This window comes from Anopheles maculipalpis, chromosome 3RL (genome assembly GCF_943734695.1).
Source record: "Anopheles maculipalpis chromosome 3RL, idAnoMacuDA_375_x, whole genome shotgun sequence".
NCBI classification, from domain to species: Eukaryota; Metazoa; Arthropoda; class Insecta; order Diptera; family Culicidae; genus Anopheles; species Anopheles maculipalpis.
This window is the reverse complement of record NC_064872.1, coordinates 56,629,428-56,650,677: the sequence shown is the minus strand read 5'-3', so window position 1 is coordinate 56,650,677 and position 21,250 is coordinate 56,629,428. Positions and strand designations below refer to the sequence as shown.

General features: G+C 43.4%; 4 protein-coding genes across 4 annotated transcripts in view; 2 read left to right on the top strand and 2 right to left on the bottom strand.

The window, feature by feature from the left end:
- LOC126561676 (SRSF protein kinase 3) overlaps nt 1-21,250 on the top strand; it is a 415,191-nt gene that overhangs the window by 257,160 nt on the left and 136,781 nt on the right. The gene's annotated exons all lie outside the window — the stretch shown is intronic.
- LOC126563481 (intermembrane lipid transfer protein Vps13) overlaps nt 1-21,250 on the bottom strand; it is a 136,638-nt gene that overhangs the window by 6,274 nt on the left and 109,114 nt on the right. The window contains exons 2-15 of the mRNA XM_050220125.1: nt 12,814-12,938; nt 8,988-10,232; nt 8,651-8,909; nt 8,327-8,578; nt 7,481-8,253; nt 7,023-7,396; nt 6,624-6,948; nt 4,796-4,908; nt 3,955-4,728; nt 3,768-3,888; nt 3,026-3,079; nt 2,658-2,837; nt 452-2,595; nt 36-368 (exon numbers count right to left, since the gene is read on the bottom strand). Of these exons, the coding sequence (XP_050076082.1) occupies nt 36-368; nt 452-2,595; nt 2,658-2,837; nt 3,026-3,079; nt 3,768-3,888; nt 3,955-4,728; nt 4,796-4,908; nt 6,624-6,948; nt 7,023-7,396; nt 7,481-8,253; nt 8,327-8,578; nt 8,651-8,909; nt 8,988-10,232; nt 12,814-12,913 (7,047 nt within the window). The 5' untranslated portion in view covers nt 12,914-12,938. The remainder of the gene's footprint in view (nt 1-35; nt 369-451; nt 2,596-2,657; nt 2,838-3,025; nt 3,080-3,767; nt 3,889-3,954; nt 4,729-4,795; nt 4,909-6,623; nt 6,949-7,022; nt 7,397-7,480; nt 8,254-8,326; nt 8,579-8,650; nt 8,910-8,987; nt 10,233-12,813; nt 12,939-21,250) is intronic.
- LOC126563112 (LDLR chaperone boca) lies at nt 14,229-14,864 on the bottom strand. Its single transcript, XM_050219734.1, has 2 exons — nt 14,694-14,864; nt 14,229-14,618 (listed from the first exon to the last, which is right to left on the bottom strand). The coding sequence occupies exons 1-2, from the start codon at nt 14,847-14,849 to the stop codon at nt 14,229-14,231; spliced, it is 546 nt and encodes a 181-aa protein (XP_050075691.1). The 5' UTR covers nt 14,850-14,864.
- On the top strand, nt 15,561-16,343 carry LOC126560809 (ribulose-phosphate 3-epimerase). Its single transcript, XM_050216760.1, has 2 exons — nt 15,561-15,751; nt 15,822-16,343. The coding sequence occupies exons 1-2, from the start codon at nt 15,563-15,565 to the stop codon at nt 16,341-16,343; spliced, it is 711 nt and encodes a 236-aa protein (XP_050072717.1). The 5' UTR covers nt 15,561-15,562.

Here is a 21,250-nt window from a genome sequence, read left to right as displayed (position 1 = left end):
GTGTATACTACCTCCATTGTCAGCTTCATACATACCCTCGCCACAATGTACGTAGTCTCCGTTGTTGACCGGGCAGAGGTTTTCACCGTCGGTAAATGAAGCAGCTCCCCTGGACGAAGCAACTTTTCTCCGTAATCCAAATAATCTTCACCAGCGACGGTCGATGCGTTGGAAAGGCTTTCGTTACTGGTTACCAGGCCAGTGTCCAGCTCACGACGCACGGAACATCCAGCAACGGAAATGGTAAGTCCGATTGGCAATGCGTTTCTTAGCATAAATGGTGGTCGCAGATGAATTTCGTAGCAAGCACTCAACATCGTATGGTTAGATGATATCATGTAAAATACGTCTTGCCGTTGCCGAACAGCCTGTGGAACAACGTGAAGAAAAAATAATATGAAAAACAACCGTACATTACAGCTGCCTCCATTGTACTACAGCAGACACTTACATTTATATAGAACGGTTCGAACGTTTTGATAGGATCACACTGAAGTGCCTTCATTAGCTCGAAACTGTTGGGCGACTCTTTCCAGCTGATTCCTTGCGCTGACGAGTGGTAGCCTTTCATCGAAAAGTGCAACTCCTTGGAATCGTTGTACAGATAATACAGCGGTACATTAAGATAGCCACCCGCACGCACCTCACCGATAAGATACTTTTCGTGATCGATAAACTGAAACACGTCAATCGGGACGGTAAAGTGGTTGTACACCTGCACAATGCTACGAAGCACCAGCACCGTACAACCATGCTCGATTTTCACCTCCGATATGATTCCCCACGCTTCCTGACCCGTACTGCGGAACAGCGGGAAGTAACGTTTGTCAGATTTGTAAACCGGAAGTGTCAATTCCTTGTCCGTATCGCCTACAATCACCTTCACAAACATACGCTTGCTAGTATCCTTGTCATCCAGCACGGTCAGGATAGTGCTTCGTTCGGAGCTGTGCTGTCTTGGTTGCAATTGCAATCGTCCATTTGGCATTATAATGCAACTACTTACTGATTGTTCTTCATCGCCCACGTGCTCGTACGCAATCAGTTCGTCCAGGTGCGACGAGCTGAGATGGGAGCGATGAATGTGAAAATCACTGGCGGCCAAATTCACCTTCACATCCTGACCGGTATCGTTACGCACCACATACGGTGCTTGTATTTCCGATTTAATAATTCCGTCTCGTTTAATCGCTTCGGAGAACGCTTTGCCCAGGTTCTGCACCACATCTAGACACGTTTTGGTAACCGTCATTTCCAAGCTGTCCCTTGAAGCGATATGCATCCGCGTTGTCGGTTCGCGGGACCGATCTTCATGATGATCAACTTCTAAATCAAACGTCAACTCCCACGGCATATTCGTGATCTGGCCGTTCGGTTGTTCTATCACATTCGGCTCGATGACGTACTCCCACAGAGCGAGTGCCTGGTTGTAGTACGACATGCTTAACCGCAGCGAACTGCTTATCTTCATGTCCGAGCTCCAGTTTGCTACCGATCCTTCCAAACTGGTCTTGATGTACAGCATCGGAATCGTGTTTGTGCCGAGCCCAGTTTCCACAATTAGCGAGATACACGGTATGTCGATCATACATTTTTCCTCCTTAACCTCGATCGTTCGCATCGACTCCAGGCTGAGCGCGTCTTCAGCCATCTCCGGCTGGATGAACCAATATTGATCCGGATCGAACTCTTTCACGTGCCACAGATCGTAAAAATCTGAAGCTGTAGCCGATTCGTCCAACTTCGACAGCTCCTTGGCAGTTAGCGTTTGTAGCGCATTGTTCATCAGTTCGATCACCGCCGGTGAAACGGAGAGTTCAATTTCCGTAGAGTTAATGCTTAGATGCAACCCTAGTCCATCGGGCGTCGAACCATTCAAACTTATAGAACACGGACGGACAACGTAATGTTTGGTAGAGTTTCGACGCTCGGGGTTAAATTCTGCATAGTACAGACAGAGATCCTTCAGTTCACCCTTGATGATCTGCCGCTCACCTATCAGCCGCACATTAAGTGCAATTTCGTTGTTCAAAATTAATGCATAACAATTAATATCATCCATCTTTTCTACCAAAATAATGTCCGGTTGCTCAATCTTTAGAATAACCGTAATTTGACCAGCTTCCTGCTGTTGGCTGGCAGCTCCAGCCGAAGTGCTGGCACGTCGCATACGCTCCGTTTGTTCAACTTCTGCCGCTTGCAGTGCTTTTTGCTCGGCTAGCTCTTCCGGCTGTAAGAATTGCTGCAGCTTTAACAGAAAATCGACCGATAGAATCAAATTGAAGCTGGACACTTTCACATCCGCAAACATATCACTTTCCTTCATGTTGAAGGTAATGTTAATCATGGATCGTATAGAAGACATCATCGATGACTCAGGCTCCTCTTCGCACTCTTTCACGCTCGATATGTCCAGTGAAGATTCTTGTGATCGACGCTCCATTAGTCTTGTGAGCATATTCTCGCGATTTGGCCGAATATCGTCAAGCCTAATGTCGCAAAGTACTATTGCGGTGTTTAAGCTTCCATCCGTAAGTTTCCTTCCTTGTAGCGATAAGTAAAACACTTCAAATCCGGCCAGGCCTTCACCAGGTGCTGTGGGCAAAGCGAATCAATTAGTGAATGCAACATTTAAACCACATTAGTTTTCTGTTTACCAGTGAAAAGTTTTATGTTGATACTGTCCACTTGGAAGCTAAATTTAAGAAACGTGTCCACTTTGGCAGTTTCCGGTTGTTTGGCTGATGATTTGCTTTCGGTAACTTTCAGTTGCGCCATATCTACACCGAATGGTTTTGCCGTTGCCTTCTTGGCTACCGTCGACCAGTTTGATTTCGCTGAAGAGAGGTAATTTATCTTTTATCAGTAAATGCACTTTAGTAGAATAAAAAGTTTGAAATAATAAATTTTGAAATGTACGTCATAACCAAAACATGCATGGGGGGATATGAGTTTTACACATTGATGCAATGCCAATAGTATGAACTTAACAAAATGCGATCGAACTAGTATTCACGTAGCTTACCATCAGGCGAAAGATTTACTTCAGCAGTTGTAATAACAGCGTTATTGTAGCACACTACTTGTACCGAGAGCATCAGTATCACGATAGCATTTTCAATTACATTTTCACATACACGAGACGGCAACAAACAGAAAAAGCACATATGCAATATGCAACACGTTAATGGCATCGATCATCGGCACAATACAACGTAAATCATAAGCGATGTAAAGCAAACATAGATTTAAGGAAGAAAAAATAAAGAAAAAAGCAATTAAAATTATAAATAATGGTATAAATATACCCAAATCGGTTTTAGCAGCAATGAATGATTTCGTTACGTACAACATGCGCTTATCATGAGATGAAATCAAGACAATGAATAATGAAATCATTTTTCACACAAGTTCAGAGCAAATAATGGCAAATGCGATACGTTTCAGGCTGGGCTTCCTCTTGTTGAGCTCCCTTAGAGGGTGCCGAACTTCTCTTCTTTGGTTGCGTTTTACAATTTACGTTTTATTTATTTACATTTTACAACCATAGATTGCCAAGTTCGATGGCTCAGTTTTGTACCAGTACCAGCGAAAATTAACCAGTGTTCGACGCCCAATAAGTGGTTCGAGGCTCGATCAGTGGAAACCCTCACTTATATTAATTTTATTTTTTTTTTAAACGAATGCTTCTTTACGCTTCTCTACGCATGTCAATATCAGGCTAGCAGTAATTTTATTTAAAGCAAAATCACTAATGACCAACGTACCTTGTGGACTTGTGGGTGATTTTTCAATTTTCACTGGCTTTTTAAACTCATCCTGACCCTCCGTCATATTCTTTGACAGAATCTGCATGATCACACTGTAATCGGTGGCTATGAAGTTAAGCTATAAAAAAACAAAAACTGTTACTAGCCCCCACTTCCAAAACGTTTACTAATACCATAACGTTACCTCAACAGCCTTTAGCCGTCCCGAAATATCCATATCCGGATGATCGCGGTACCAGGCCGATGAAAGATTTCGTTTCATGATCAGTGTGAAGCTGGTCGGGCTAAGGACAGCACCCTGGTCAGGAATGAGCCCGTAACTCACATCCTCTGACCCGTACCGCGAAAAGGATTCCGCACTAGACTCAACAAGGGAAACTTCCACCTTTGCCAGCTTCATATCCTTCAGCTCAATCTTCATTTCATCAATAACCGCCGGCCCATGCTGATTCTCCGTCGGTATGTCACGGAAATTGTTCGTAATGCTCAGATGGCCGAAATCCATTGCGACCGCTTTCAAGCTTTTCGAGTCAACCGGTATGATGATGATCGGTGCTTTTACCTTTATGTTTAGTTTCATACGTGTTGCCTGTGTGTACGCTTCGACGACATTGTTCTTGGCAGCTTCGGCTGCCGCAGCACTTGCATCTTTAATGCGTTGCTGCGCCGCCTGGAAATTGTCCAGGAACGCCAGCACGGACGTGACGAACCAGTTCAGGAAAACGATACGCGCACAGCCCATCACCACCTCGATACGCATGTTGTCGGAGTTGTAATCGGAGGTAGAGTCCAGATCGAACAAAATCACCTGCACCTGCAGTGCATCATCGCCAATGATGGACAGTATCTTGTTGTGTATGGTGGCTGGGTTGGTATCGGTCAAGACTATATCCTCTAACCGCAACTTTATTTCCGTGTACGAGGTTTTCATAATAACGCTGCTGGTGAGATTTTTTACCTAAAAAGGAAACCGAAAAACACGTGTTAGACACCATCTCTTCTTGAAAAGAAACTATCTTACTCACTTCCAGGACCGCCAGGGACCTTTTGTCGTTTTGTAACTCCACCGTAACGTCCTCCAGCTTTGCCATCACTCTCACCTTGATGCTATCTACAATTGATTGACGTTTACGGGAAACTAAATTCAGTAATATCCAATGGAAAACATCAACACCAACAAGGCAATGTGTTCGTTTTGTATACATATCAATGAACAAATGTGTAGTGTCCAGGGAAGGTTCGTGGCAGGACGTTGTTGTAGCCGGCAGGTGTGATTGTTGTTACGTTTCATGTAAACCATTACATTACAAACACACACACAAACACATACAGGAAACCATTAATATTGTAGCATGCATGCGTTGGGCGTCGAACGAAACGGAACGGCGACATGATTGATTTTTGTTTTGTTTTTGTATTACATCAGTGTATGATCGTGATATTCATACAACACATCACACATCAACGGAAACCAAAAACAGTGGCGCAAATATAGAAAAAAGAAAAGAATGAAAAGAAAACACATAAAATGTAACACTCTACTACAAGCTACAATTCATGATTAATTTTGTTAATAATGTAAATATAAGCGATTTAAATCATTACCAACGAAAGGATCCATGCTTTGAACAGTTTTAGTTTGTAACTACTATTGAAATTACTATTGCATCTCGAAACTTCAAACGAGACTCCCGTTTGTGGAAAATCAATTGTATAAAAGAAAGAAAGAATAAAATTATAACAGGCAAATTGGATACTTTTTTCATCAATATTTTACCAAAATTTTCCTACATAGTACATTCACTAATGTTCAAAGCAAGCTTCTACACTGAGCGAAATGAGACTAGCACCAACTATGTTTTTTTGGCAATAGCTTCAAAACTTATTAACCGATTCTGTTTTTTAAGCTAGGCATGTTAGTTCATTTTATATTTAACCTTTTTGCATTAAAGTGTGGACATTTGGCGGACTATTTAGAAAGGTCTTGAAAAAGGGTGCAAAATAAACTTAGCTCCTCCAGTACTTTTGATCAACTGATCCGTAATTTTAGATTCCCGTGAATTTACTGCGATTTTTTTTTCGAATTATTGCGATAAGCGGTGATTTCGTAGATAATTTTGGTTTTTTTTAAAGAGTGTATTCTAATTCCAAGAGTCCTTGTCAAAGCTGTCTAACTGTTTTGTGTTTTCTCAATTGTGACGGAAAACAATAAGTTTTTGTAACAAAACCAGATGTAACTCAGTTCATGCTTATGAATCGTGGCATTATCTATGTGTAACGTACTATGATTCCATTTAAAGCTCGTTGTGGTCCTCAAATAATCCAATACCATTCGGCGAAATTATTCCGATTGAGGTTATGACGTTCTGTAAAGGGGATTTTGCTGAGGCTATTGTGTCGCTTTAAATGTTTATTGCTTAACAGAATTTACAGCACACATCATGTGCACCCTGACCATAGCACCATTTTTTAAATCCACAGGATTTTTTTTAATATAAAAATTGAGAAGGATGTATTGTTAAGCAGGTGGTGCTATTATTATTTCGCACCCTTTCCCATAAATGTATCGGCTTAAAAGTCGAGGATTGCGAACCAGTTTCGATGTAAAGATCGAAAAAGGTTCAAAATAGATTGAACTAACGTTCTAAACTTTAAAAAAGTAGAATCGGTTCAGAAATCTTGAAGATCTTGTCAAAAACCATGATGATGCTATTCTTATTTCGCTCAGCATATACGATACGACGATTTAAAGCCGTCCTTTCAACTTTTCTATTAAACGAAATCGCTTACGGACAAAACAAAAACCTTCAAATTACTTATAGCAAAACTGTTCCTTTTAACACGAATCCATACCTTTGTTAGAACTGCTGGTGCTGGTAACAACACCATCATCTTCCAATATCGTTGGCAATCGTTCGCGAGCCGCATTCAGCAAAGCCGTTGCAGTACTTTCTTCTTCATGTATCGTGGCAAAGTGATCCTTAGGATGTTGGCCCGTGGATTCGGACTCTTGCTTCTTCGCCACTGCTTCCATCCGTACCTGAAAATCGTTCGCCAGCTGAATCAACTCGTTCAGTGCATCTTCGTGCAGTAACAACAGCAACGTAGAGAAATCGATTGCCACCTCCTGCTCTACCGATTCGTACTTCGTCGCAAACTCGGGACTGTTTTTCTTGCACTGGAGAAACAATAAATTAGGTTCGATTAGATCATTTGCTTTGTGGGGTAACAACTTTCGTAACCGAAACTTACATTGTTATAGTTCACAGTAAACAGATAATCGTCATTGCTGTCATACTTGGGTGTTTGAATAACATTCAGCACACGTTCCTGTTCGTTACGCCAACGGAACTGGTCTAGTGTGACAGCGCCAAGCTTTAGGGCCACCTTCAGATCGTACGTTCTTTGAATCATCGTCATTTCCAACTGCTTAACCTTGAAGGCTATAATTTTACGCTGATTCGTGCCGACGGATGCGTACGGCATGCTAAATGCCACACTCTTTTGTGGCTGAAAATCTTGCTCCACTGGGGACTGGGAAAATTCTTCCGTGGGTGTAGCAAACACATCCGATGAGCTGCTACCGGTTCCTCCACCGATCATTTTGTAAATAGTTAACGAACATTCTGAGGGAACAAAACAGAGCAAAAAATAGTATAATGGTCCTATCCCTTATCTTGAGCTACCCTCTCCGCCCTGGTTTATCTTACCATGTAGTTCGAACTTTATCTCCATATCGGTGAACTGCACTACATCGCCATCGACCGCATCGGTCGGATTTAGTGCTTCAGGCGAACGATGAATTTTTGGCAATTTCACCTGCTTCTCATCCAGATACTTAAGCAACGATAAACTGGAACTAAACACGTTTGAGTCCTTTGCAATCGGGGCCGGCTGCAGTTGCTCGTCGCTCTCCGGCAGTGGAATGCTGCTCACAATCGACAACATCTCCAGCACCCGTTGCTCCGTAACGGAAACGTTCACCGACGGAAGCACGCCAAATATTTTGCACTTCGGTAGCCGTGGATCGTCGTCGATCACGCACAGGTGCGCAGATATGCGGAACGACGTTGGTTCAAGCAGATGCATTTCGGTCACCGTGTTTACCCGTAGCGTACCCTGCCAATCCTCGTCGATGGTGGCCACAATCGCTTGCACGTCGCGCACTTCCAGCACAAACTTGTCGTAACTTTGGCGAATGATTTCGGACAAAATTTCTTCCTGACCAATACCTTCGCCGTGCATCGTTTGTACATCTCTTTGGTGGATTGGCCGTGGTTCGGTGTGGACTAGTAGCTTACCCAGGCTCACCACTAGCACCGATTCACGGCAGGCAAATATGCCGCCGTGCGGTATGATAATGTAACTCGGCATAATGTCAATATTAAGCTCCAGGCGCGGATGTTTGGCGATCGCGTACTGTAACCCGGTTGCTGATCGTTCCTTGATGTTGACCAACTTTTCTGCCGCCGCATCGGTCAATCTGCCAGTTAAAGGAGGGATTGTTTTTGCACAGTTATAAAGATTCTGGTCATGTTAAAAAAAAAGAAACTTACTGAGAAATGGTGGCGGTTCGCGGTGTTTGGAACACTTTTGCTAGACGAATTATAGTTTCAGCATCATACACGATGTGCAACGGTCTAGAAGTGACGACGACCCGCTGATCGCAAAGCTTATCCTCCGGGTTGGTTTCGAACGTTACGTCAAGCAGCGTCTTGGATCCTTCGAGCTGCGATTTTACCATAATGGGAAGTATATCACCCTGCCGTAGCCCAGATATGGTAAGTTCCTGCATACCAAGAGATACTCTGTAAGTGAATAAAAAAATGGAGCATCAATTTTAACCATTCACAAAGTTATTATTTGTCCCTCGAACTTACTTCATAGCGGCCGCCGATGGACGCTGTTGAACGCCACAGGCGACATTCTTCAACTCCAGCAGCATTACACGGTCCAACACAGTTTCCTTATCTGACAATTCCGATTTGATCGAAACTTCCAGCGAGTTTAACTCGAACTCTAACATCTGAGCAATGTAGTGCTCCGGCAGCTCGGTCGGTGCATCATTTTCCTGATACCCAATTGCCTGGAAAAGTTTCGCCTTTTCGGCAGGTGTCATTGCCGCTTCAAATTGTTTCTCTGGAAAATAGCAACAAGAAATGCGTTAAGCGTCGAGAGGATATTTCAGTCTGTATTTTTCTCCGCCACAACACTTACTGATATCGCCTCCAGTGGAATCTTCCTCCTTTTTCGCCCCTCCACCCCACCACGAGCTAAACCATCCGGCCGCTTTTTTCTCCTCCGCCTGACGTTTGCCCTCCTTTTCTACCTCCAGCGCCACCTTCTGCCGTATGACGACGATGTTGGGCAGATCAAGTATTTTCTCGTACTCTTCACAGCGGCTCGTGATCTCCGGCGTAACTTTCTTCGCCGTCAGCAGCTGTCGGTACGCCTCCTCGTATTTGTGCAGATTTTGCCGGTGGCGCTTCATATGATCCCACGACCAGTTCCGCTTGCGACGACGCACTTCCGTCTCCAGAATGCAGGTGTACGCAAAGTGCCACCACTCTTTGTAGTTGCCCTTGTACCCGAAACCGTACGGTCGATACTTCCGGTAGGGCATAGCGCGCATCATCCGGCCGAACGCTTCCACCAACTGCATCGTGTTCTGGAACTGTACCCGCGTTATACCGATGGCCAGCGTTTCCATGCACAGTTTCAGCTTAATTTTGGGTGAGGAGAAGGGTGTTTCGCCCTGTTCCGGATTGGGCGTCATCTCGAGACAAGCGCCCGATGTAATCGGTCCGAAAATGTAATGATAATCAACCGGTTGGCGCGTTTTAGATGCAATCGACTCTTCGAACAGTGTCCTATACTCGGACGGGTCGGAGTACTGGAACAGCTGCGTTTTGCAGTTCATGTACACCGAAAGCATCTCCAGCTGGGCAACCTTATAAATTTTCTCCACCGTTTCCGACACCAACTTCTGTACCCAGTTCTCGTCCGTGGTGTGCACGCTCAAATTGCTCAGCGTCACACCGAACGCAAACGGTTGCCCGGTCGTGGTGGTATCCTCGTACCGGATGTGTATGTCCGATATCCGGATCTGCACATTGTTCACGATCTGGGTGGTTAGCTTTTCCGCGAACGATTTGTCCGCCACCGCAGTCATCTTGTCCTTTTCTTCCTCATTTTTCTTCGCCTGCTCAATGCGCGCCAGTTCGGCGAGTTTCGCTTCAAAAGCATGTCGCTGTTCCTTTTCCTCGCTGTACCGTACGTCGGTGTTGGGCACGGCCAGCACATACAGCTTATCTACGATCGCTTCCACCGGTGCACTGTACAGATTTTTCCACGGGATTTTCAGCACCAGCTTCCCCAGATGACCGTAAAGTGTCGTCACCGGTAAGTCGAGCTCTTTGAGAGCACTCTGCTTCAGAATGAGATTGTTGAGCACGACATCACCTAAAAAGATACAAAAAGCGAGGGGAAATAAATACATATGCACACCGTTGAGCAAGGTTTGTCAGGTTTGTATTGCATTGCAGCATGACGGATCACGTCAGGCTTTAGACATTCCGGTTTCTCCTGCCTTTGCGTTGATCAAAAGGCATTAAAAAATTTAAAAGTAAATATTGGGCAACTCCATTTAGGAGGGGATGGAAGATTGAATTACAATTCAACCGGAATCTATTTTTATACTATTGAATCACAGACCAGTGACCATTTATTACACGCCCGTCTGGTACGGTGAGTTATGTTGACTGTTTGATTAAAAGGATTTTTTTCTACATAGAATGACGTCAGCCTCTTGGCTGGCAAGTGTGCGAAATAATCCATTCATCCAGTTTTATCAAAAATCAAACTTTAAATCGTGATTATATTCCTTTTTTATTTTCTTCGCCTCGTACCTATCACACACGTCAGCAATAAAAAGCCAAATCAATGCATATTTAGATAAGGAATGAAATTGTCCTTATCGCACACCCAACGCTAGGAAATGTGACTCGTCAGTAAAATGAAGAATGACACGTGCATATTTTGCTCTTAACCATATGGTGAAAAAGGGATTATCGAACGATGGTCGCCCCACTTCAGCAGCTTCGAATTGTCCTATCATGTGCAATTATAAACGCATATGGCAACAACTCTTTGTTGTTACATACATAAACTAAATAAGACAGTCTCTTCAAAACGCTTATCATAACAATTGCGAATTAAAAAAAAAAATGAATACACAATTATATCACAAAATTAAACATCATTAAGCGGTAACTGTTCATATTGTTAGAGCTTGTTAATTATTGCTGTGACTAAAGCAAACGGTATGGGGTGTTTTCTTTCCTATGCCAAACATATGCACAGGTCCGGGCCTTTAGGGACCAGGTGCTCCATCACAGTATGGGGAACGATGTCTACTAACTTATTTAAATTGTATTTTTATACTGTTACGGAATACGGTTAGATCGTTCGAAAAATAATAAAAAATAACTATGTGTAACTACTACATCTATATGCTAAATAAGCATTATGCAAATTAGACCGTCCCTCATGAAAAAAAAACTAATCGTCATGAAAGTAAAAAAATAATAAAAGAGTAAAAGAGTTATTCTGAAACTGCTGGTGATTTTTATTTACATTTGTCTGTTGGTCGCTGGACGGTCATATTTAAATATAAATAAAAAATATTTATATTCTTTCTACAATCAATAAACTGAGAAGACGGACAAACCCATGTTCTTGCAAGTTTTTTTTTTTTTTTATTCCAAGAAGGACGGCCCGGTTCTAGTAAGTTAGCAAGAATAAAATCAAGCATATTGTTTTCATTTCTGTAGATATTTAAACACAATATTGATATATTGATTTCATCTACACACAACACAGACTTTACGCTTGGAACATAACTTCAAAGGATTATTTAGGAGGAATGTGCTTTTATTTCGGTAGATTTCTCCATCTTTTTCTAAGGTCATAACGGGCATCTAATGGCTTATTGGAGTCTCCGATACCACGTAGTTGGATTGTCAGTCCTCACTACGGTCGGACGGGACGGTCCGGATAGGATTTGAGCCCCGGTCCAGTCGTGTGAAGATCGGCATCGCTGTTTTTAAACCACCGGACCGGCACATATATAGTGCTAAATTCTTTTTGAATAGAAAACGGGTGTTTTGAAGTATATTGTAAAAAGATAAATAACTGGGAAAGGTCCTGGGAAAAGCCAACTTATATAAGTGGCTAATGTAATAAAAAACGTCTAAATCGTCGGTACACCCTGTTAAGACAGGTATTAAAATTTATAGATAGTGAATTAGAATTAAAACGTGGCCATAGGCCATATTTTGGAAAACTAGAGGGACCTTAATGACCTTAATTGATTGACGTTAATTTTCTAGTTTTTTCTCTAACTTCATACACGATTCAGGGTACAAGAAATTTAATTTTTTTATAGTATCACTATTAAAAATATATGAAAAAATTGGATTTGGCCACTTCCGTGCGGTTTGCTATTCCACAGTGCATAAAAACCCATATAAGGATTCATCATCTCGTCTCGTAGCATATCAACGACCTCAGCTAACTATCACTTTCGTTTACGCCGAAGCCGTACAGATTCCATATCCCGCATTGATCCTTTTCGTTCTACTGAAAACGCAGACCGCAGCAGCACTACATAATCGATTTTTCATATTACTTCATTAAAAAAAAAAAAGAACAAACAAAAACAAAACATCGAACGGCATCGCTAGCGTAATCAGCAACCAAATGGCACCCAATCAGGGGACAGTCTAATCATGTTTGTACATACAAGCTGGCTGGCTGACTGCTGCACAGTAGGCATTGCTGTGTATGGTGAAGAGGATCAGATGATCATAGCAACCGTAGACAACAAACGTGCGAAGAATCACGCTAAAGATGTCAGTGTCATTCGACGACATTGCAGAGCTAAAACGTCGCTGTGGTTTGGTGGACCGCGCCAGCTGACCATGCCCATCTGCATTCGTTTTCCTTTAATGGTTGCATCTTTCCCACAGCCCCTCGTACTTACCTCCCCAGATGCCGATTTTCAGTTGCTTCTTATCCAAGTTTTCGACGTATTCCCCGACGAATCGGTTCAGCACGTCGGCGACGATGCTTTCGAACACCATTTTTCTGCTTCAACCTTTAGTACGGCTCCGTAGCGGAGTTACAATAGTGTTGTATCGATTCCGTCACACACGTGCTTAGTGTAGTGTAGTTTCTATTTTCGAATTTTTACACCAACCAATAATACCAGCTACATGTTGTACACAATTCTCTTCGTCGTATTTTACGCATCGAAAAGCGAACAACCATTAAAATGCGACGCACATGGGCTACCCCGGTTGGGTCGTATTTCACACACTTTACTACACTGTTATCATCATCCACAGCAGTGGCGGGGCGCTGCTACGACCGGAACCCCGCGTGTCACCACGCTATCACCGCGCGGAAGAAACCGCGGAGGGGCGTCGCAGTACTGGTTGAACGCACAAACAAGTGTTTGTCACCTTTTTCTAACTATTACCACTGCACACTGCTCGCTAACACGCTGCCCTGGGTGTATGAATTCAACACACCGATCAGCGATGACATCACTGGCTAATGGACACCACTACCATCAACACTGCGCGTTTTCACGTTCTGCCGTACTGCTGAGTTTTCCAAGAGCTGCCTGCATCCGCTCGCCTAGCACGATGGGTGCTGAAAATTTTCCCGAACCGTGATGTTTTTCCTTTGTCCCTAAACCACGGTAAAGGACAGTGGAGATTAACGGCGACGTGCCGAGTGCCCTCTTGGCCCTCTGCACTTGCTTTATCACTCACTCGTTTGCTTTCTTTCCCTCCCTTGCTGAGTCAGACATCAAGAATCTTCAACAACAAGCAAATTGTGATTTGGGGGGGGGGGGGGATGTGTCACTCCACTTCTGTTTCGGATTTTTCACTGAAAAACGCATTCACGCGGGACCGCACGCTTCTACACTCTACCGTGCATGTACTGTTTCTGACTGTTTCGCTGTCGCCTACCTACATAGTGACAGTGCGCATATCTGGCATGCTGTCAAATGCACAGGTACGGAAATTCGGATAACCCGAACAATGCCGAAGCGCACATTTGTTGATAGCGTCTCGGCCAATCAGCTGACGGCATTTTGGTAAACAAACCGTCCGAAAGCATGTGCTTTTTGTTGTTTTTTCACGTACATGGAATGACATTCCGCGTTTGACAGCTCTGCGCCCTGTTCGAGGCACCACCATTTGTTTACACTAGCAATGATTGCTGCTGTGCAATGCAAAAAAAAGATTAATTTTTACATCCTATTAAGTTAATGAACGCTTTATTTTCAGTCTCTGTTTCGCAACAAAAAGAATTCAAAATTGTATCGTTGTAAAGTTCAACTTCACCTTTGCCTCAATAACTCGGGTCGGCTCACCCGCCGCCGCCTCACAGCTCATCCCGGTTGTGCTTGCCCTTGTACTCTTTGTTTTCGATCGAAACGTGTAGGCATCGTTCCTGTTCCACCAGGAAGTCCTTTGCCTCCCAGGCTTGAGCGCCATCTTTGAACATGAATATCGCTCGATTGTCATCGATCAGGTACCGTTCGGCCTGTATATGATTGTTCCACAGGCTCGTCTGCCACAGCTTGGTAATGTCCTCCGTTTCCTCGCGCGTCGGATTCCCATTCACGGATACGAACGTCATTAGTGTGCGGCCTTTCTTCGACAGCTTTAGAATGTTTTCCGGATTGGATGAATCCACGCTGGCCATATCGATGGATGGTGGTGGTCGCAAATGTTCCGGCAGCTCGTCCGGTTCCAGTGGATCATCGTCTTCCTGCATATGCGAAAGCGTAGTTAAAAACGGGATAGTAGGCGGAAAACTAACACCTTCCGGGCTCAGGCAACTAACCTCCCATTGCTCTAACAGACGTTCCATGTCGGCGTCGTTGAAGTCGCGAATGTCTTTCTTTGCCCATGATGGTTTTTCACCTTCTTTGAACTTTTTTGCATCGGTTAATGTGTTTACTAGAATGCACAGTACAATAAGCGCAAGTAGTTTCTTCATTTTGGGGAGAAAACTGCCGCGAGCAGCGGTTTGCTTGCCGGAATGTAATTTGATACAAAATTTGCTTTGATGATGACATGACATATGCAATTTGACATTTCGCGAACAGTAGAGTCCCCGGGTTGTTTGAATAGCGTCAAGAGAATTGTTATTTAAGGTAACTCAAGCTATTTTTGTAATATGACTAATGTCACTAATGCATAACTTATTTTTTAAACAAAAATGTAGGGAAAATTCCATAGAACGGAGCAGAGTTTTATTATTTAAACAAATCAAAATTGAAAAGAAAACCGATGAGACCACCAGCGCTTTCGATTATTTGTTTGTGTTGATATCCGTTAGCAGAGCTGTCAACCGGACCAGGGTTGTAGTTTGCTGAATGATTGATGCTATTTCAATTGAAACGAATGTTTGTTCAATAAATAGCTAATAAAAGTAATGTACAATGTACAAAATGAGTCATCTAAGATACGTAGCATTTTACGTGTTTTCTTCGTTCATTTCGTAGGCTGATCAACGTTGCAACGTATAGCGCGGCAAGGTAATTGCAGGCAAAATGCCAATACTTTTCCACAAACTACGTATGTTCCAGCCGTTAATGGCACGCTGTTTGACCTTGCAGCGATAACGGACCGCACAAGACATTTACAACAAGATCTACACGAGGAACTATTGCTGCTGAGTTCACTTAGGGAAAGAAACTTTTCTTGAAAATGGCTCCACTAAGTGCCCGTATTGGTCCTTCGATTCTGAACGCCGATCTTTCTCAACTACACGAGGAATCACAAAAGTTGCTCGCGAATGGAGCAGACTATCTGCATTTGGATGTAATGGATGGTACGTTTGTGCCAAACCTTACCTTCGGCCATCCCGTAGTGAAGTGTTTGAGGAACAAAATCAAGGTAACATCATCATCAGGCTAACCAAGCAATGAAACAAACCTCGAACTGACGACGGTCCCGGATATTTTAGGATGCATTTTTCGAAACACACATGATGGTACAGGCTCCACAGCAATGGATCGAACCGATGGCTGATGCCGGCGTACAGCAGTACACGTTTCACATCGAACCGGTTCTCGATACGGTGCCGGACGTCTGCCGGAAGGTGCGCGAAGCTGGCATGAAAGTTGGTTTGGCCATCAAACCGGGCACGGCAGTAGAAATGGTACAGCAGTACATCGATGCCGCGGATATGGTGCTGGTAATGACGGTGGAGCCCGGTTTCGGGGGACAAAAGTTTATGGCCGATATGATGCCGAAGGTGCAGTGGTTAAGGGAACACTACCCTTCGCTGGATATCGAGGTAGATGGAGGTGTTGGGCTCGGTACGATCGAGCAGTGTTCGAAGGCGGGAGCTAACATGATCGTGGCTGGTACTGCGATCATTCGTGCCGATGATCAGGCGGCAGTTATTCGCGATCTGAGAAATTCTGTGCAGAGTGTTATCAATAGTGGAGTGGACAATCTTGATATTGGTCCAGGGCAGCATTAAGGAATCGGCAAATATAAGCAAAAACAGTTTTTGTATAATATTTTGTACTTTAACTTCCATGAATACTTCGGTCGGTCAGTTGGTTATGATATTTAGGTAAGAAAATATGCACAATCAAACTTTAATAAATAATAAAAATCCTAATTAATTGCCTTCTGGCAGGCTATTATGCTGAACTGGATCAAACAGTTTATCCCGGTCAAATTTATAACTTGTTTGGCATAAAGATTTCAAAGACCATCCTTGCACCGAACAAGCGCAATGATCAGGATGGGATCAAATGTAGCTTTTGTAAAGTAACGCCAATAGTTATTTAACAACTTCACGGGCCTTGACCTCGTCCAAAAGAATGCAGGGACTTGCAGGGTGCGATGTAGGATCTGCAGTTGTCATTATTCCGTTGCATGGGTCGGCAATCCGATTCAAAATTCTGTGGTTACCGTTCTTTGCAGTGGTATTGGTATCCCTCCAACCTCCTGTCTCGTCGGAAGGCCTATGCATCCTAGCTGTTCAAAGCCCGTACGATGCCAGGAGAGAAGGAATAACCAAATGCAAAAAAAAAATGATGCCATGACAAAAGGAATAACCACGTTCCCCACTAGATGTTGGAGAACGCCGCACTAGTTTCGGTCCCTCAGAACCTTTCTGTCCGCCATGAGCCCCATTTGACACGTGCCACGTTTCTCAATTGTATTCGTTCCTTGAGACCGAGTACTCTTTAGAGTCTTTGTCTCAGTCAGTTTTTTTGTATTTTGCATTCTAAAATAAGATACCTTTAGATGCTGTAACAGGGCTTCAAGTTCCAGTCCTGATGCTCTAAGAATGGTATTGGGTTCCAGTCCTGATGCTCTAAGAATGGTCTTGCATAGTGCATCGAAAAGTATGTCATCGTAAAGTTTTGCGAGTAAGGGGCGCTCTTTAGTGTAAGATTACGAGTTTGTACAATAAGCTTCCAAGACTAGTTAGATCACGTGGACACTAAGGACAACCAACTGATCGGATTGCTTGCTAAAGCAACTAGCACGTGACTGCACTGAGCCAGAGTGGATCAAAATACTTTATTGCTCGTCCGCTGGCCCGGTTGGAATCCATCCAGCGTAAACAGACCGAATACGCTATGCGCTTCTGGAGGGTGGGAGTGAACTACGTTAGACGCTATGCGCTGATAGGCCTCAAATCGCTAAACCGACGGAAGCGAGAACACTGGACAACCGGATCGAGATCGCTCCGAGCAAGATCGATACTCGACGTAGAGGATCACCGTACCCGGTCAGGCGTCCCTGATGATCCTTTTTTTACATATGTGCCGTAAATCGTGACGTGCAATATATTCCTTGTTAAATTAATTTGTGCGCGTAGAAATTCATGTATTATGCACCTGTTTTTATGTCCTTCAAAAACAAAATAAATAAACAAATGGCCGCCATAGATTTGGAAAATGACTTCAACGTCTAACAGCGGACAACAGTTAACAGTGATCCAGAGCAAACCAGAAAATGCTTCTAAACGGTGAGCGCGTTGTTGACATAATCCCAGAGCCTGATGTCAGGAGCTTGTTGAACAACAACACTATCTGAGGACCTTATCCAGCCTTTCTTCCAAACGTGTACCCAGCGAAGGGTGGCAACAGTTTTGTCCCCGCATCTCCGCACATTCCACGAGAAAGAGAGAGAAAAAAAATACAGCGAAAAACTATAATTGTTTATTATTTTTTCTATTATTTTATTATATATTTAGTTTCTTATAAATTCCAGCCATTAGTTTACACAATTATATTATCATATTATTTATAATTACTTTTTATTTACTGTTTCTTCTGCTTCTTCTTCTTCTTCTTTTTTGTTGTTGCCCTAGCAGCTCTCACAATTTCTCTTTTTCGTTCGCCACAAACAGTTTCTGAATCTCCTGCTCCTTCTTCTCCTCCACGTCCTGTTTTACTCCCTCCCCCCAAACCCACTAACAACACACGCACGCACGGACACACATGCACACACACACATATTGGTTTTTCGCGTTCGCACATCTCTCATACATCTGCCATCGTAGTAGCTGTGAGTAGGAGTAGTGTGGTGGTAGTGGTAACAGTAGTAGTAGTAGTAGTAGTAGTGATAGTATTAGTGGTAATAGTAGTAGTTGCATTTCTCATCTCTCTTAGCTGCACACGTGAAGAAGATGCATTTTCCGGTTCCGGTTCCCTTCTCGCCCGGAATTGTATTTTATCCCCCTACACTACGGGTAGGAGGGAAGTGGGAGGGTGGGGATGGGGTGGCACTCGAGAGTGTATGGGTGAATGGGCCATCTATTCCTTTTGCTCCTGCGCGTTACTGGTGGTGAAGATGCTTTCTTATGCTGCTTTTCTGTAAACATTTTAGTTCCATCCAGCTTCTTGGCTAGTGTTTCGTTATGTGTGTGTTTTGCATTTTCTTTTTCTGTTTTCCATCTTCTTTTTTGCGATCTTCTGCATTTTTTTGCACGTTTCCTTTCATTATTAGGAATGGTTAGCCTTCATCTTCCAGTACAGAATCCAGCAACTAATTACACTGCGACACACACTCACGCACTCTCTGCGAATATGATCACGTGTTGATCCTCAATCACATGGTTCTACTCATTTTTTGTTCGGGGAATTACCACCTCTTTGAATTTTTCAACTACACTGCTGTGATGGCTCGCATGTACTACCAAGGGAGCTTTTCCTATGCTTCCTCCTACACACATACACACACTTTCTTGCTTGATTTAATTATTCTCTTTGTTCAGACAGACAGACAGACTCTTTGCTTTAAAGTCAAACCAGCGCAACCCATTAAAATGTCGACTGTTTCAGAAAGTGAACCAACTACGGAAAACTACGATAGTGCGATGGAAGGTGGAAATGAAGCCGGTTCTTCTTCGGGTCTGCCACAAGAGCGGCCTCAAGCTAAAAGGAAGAATGTTGCCACGGAGGGAAATGTGGTACCTGACTCGAAGAGAAACAAGGCGATTCCAGATTCATCCTTGAAGAGAATCTATCTCTATTTTTCTGTTCTTAAACCGTTCGTTTAAAGGTAGACTTTAAAAACATAAATAAATAATTTCAATTTTGTGTTACATTTCTATTGCCATCGATTGTTATTAATCATGACTCAAGTTATTTCTCTTGCCAATCGGAAGAATTCATTGGTATCCTTTTCAAACCGATTGATTGGAATGAGATCAAAACTTACAACAAAAAAAAAAGGGTACTGACGAGCGTTGTTTGTGTGTGTGTGTCGTTGCTGGTTCCCGTTCCGGCTTCTCGACTAACTTGCCTTTTAATTTTTTCTTTAAATAATATTGGTTCCGGTGATCGAGATTTACTGCTTAAAAAAAAACCCACACCCACACACACAACTCAAACGGACAGAGATGATCCTCGTATCGGTGGTAGGGTGTGTTTTTTGTTCCAGTTCTTATCTAGTTCCGGATGGTGATCGGCGTGCTTCAACCATGTGTGCGTGGTGGTGGTGGTGGTCGTGGTGGTGCTAGTGGTAATACACGATCGTTTTTGTCTGCTTGCTTTTGGAAATCTTAGTTCTCCTCGCTCCATCGTAATACGTGAAAGTGAACCATTTTACAACATTTTTGAACCCTTCCTGGGGAGAGATTACACATGGAAATGAGGCAAAACGTGAACGTGGTGTGTTGCGATTTAAACATTACTACCCCCTTGCTGCATTATCATACCCCTAAAAATGTAGATTTTATAGACTGTTTTCTGTGACCTCTACTCCGCTGTGTGTTTGCGTGACGATCGTGAGAGTACGTGACAATCACGTACAGCATGAAGGTTCCCGTATAAATCGTTCGATAGAAGAAGGTTCAAAATACAAGGGACATAAAGATGGTTCCCTTTCACAGCGCGCGTATTTCCGAGGTGCGTGAAAGCCAAGTGTGGATGGATGTTGCGTTATTTTTTTTCTTTTCTTCCTTTGTTTCACGGCACTGGATGGGTTGGGATCTCTACAGGTTTGGTGGCTAATGCTGCTCGTCGATGTGTGTGTGTGTTTTTCTTGCGCATCACAAACAATTCCAAGTACAACCATCCAATCAGACCACTGAATGGTAATCAATTGGGCGAATTGATTACCGCCCAGCGCTGGACACTCGCTCTCTCGTACGAACGAGCAGCATAGCCAGCATCTGTCTGCCTTGCCTTGATCAAAGGAAGCAACACCCAGGACCCAGGCTTTCGCTCACCTCACCATACGCGCCGGCATTTTCAATCTCGGGCAGGGCAGGCTCCGCCGCGATTTGTTGTCACCGATTGTCACCGTACTTCCAAACGAGAATGACAACCGTTGGCCACAAAACCAGTCCAGAGTCCACACCTTACCGGCTTACCTAAAAGCAGGTAAAAGTTAAGGGAGCGATTTCGTTTAAGAGGAGAGTTTCTGGTTTCTAAGTGGTTTGCTACTTATGTATTTTGCTTTTGCTTTTGTTACACACACATACCCGCGCCCGCTGCTCTACGCATCAATTGTTTTGCTCTGTCGCACGGTCTAAAAACTTTGGTCACACCTACGGAGCTGCTCACGCTGCTGCTGCGAGCGAACGTAGTTGTTTGCTGTTATGTGTAGAGTTTTTGTTTGTTTATTTGCTTATTTGTTATCATCCTTTTCTCTTTGCTCACCCTTTATTGCACTTTTGCGAAAGGATCGGTTCAATCTCTATGTGTTTGTGTGTGTTGTATATGTAAGGGGGATGGTTTTCCCCCCTTTCTTTTCTCTTCGTTCATTGGGGGCGCGTTGCTAGTTATGATAAACACTGTTTCATGTTGTTTATCAGCTCTGTGTGTGGGTTTTTTTCTTCTTCTTTTGTTACTTTCTTTACGTAATTTTCTTCTTCTTTTAATTGTGTGTGCAACATTGAGTTTTGCCACACGTTTC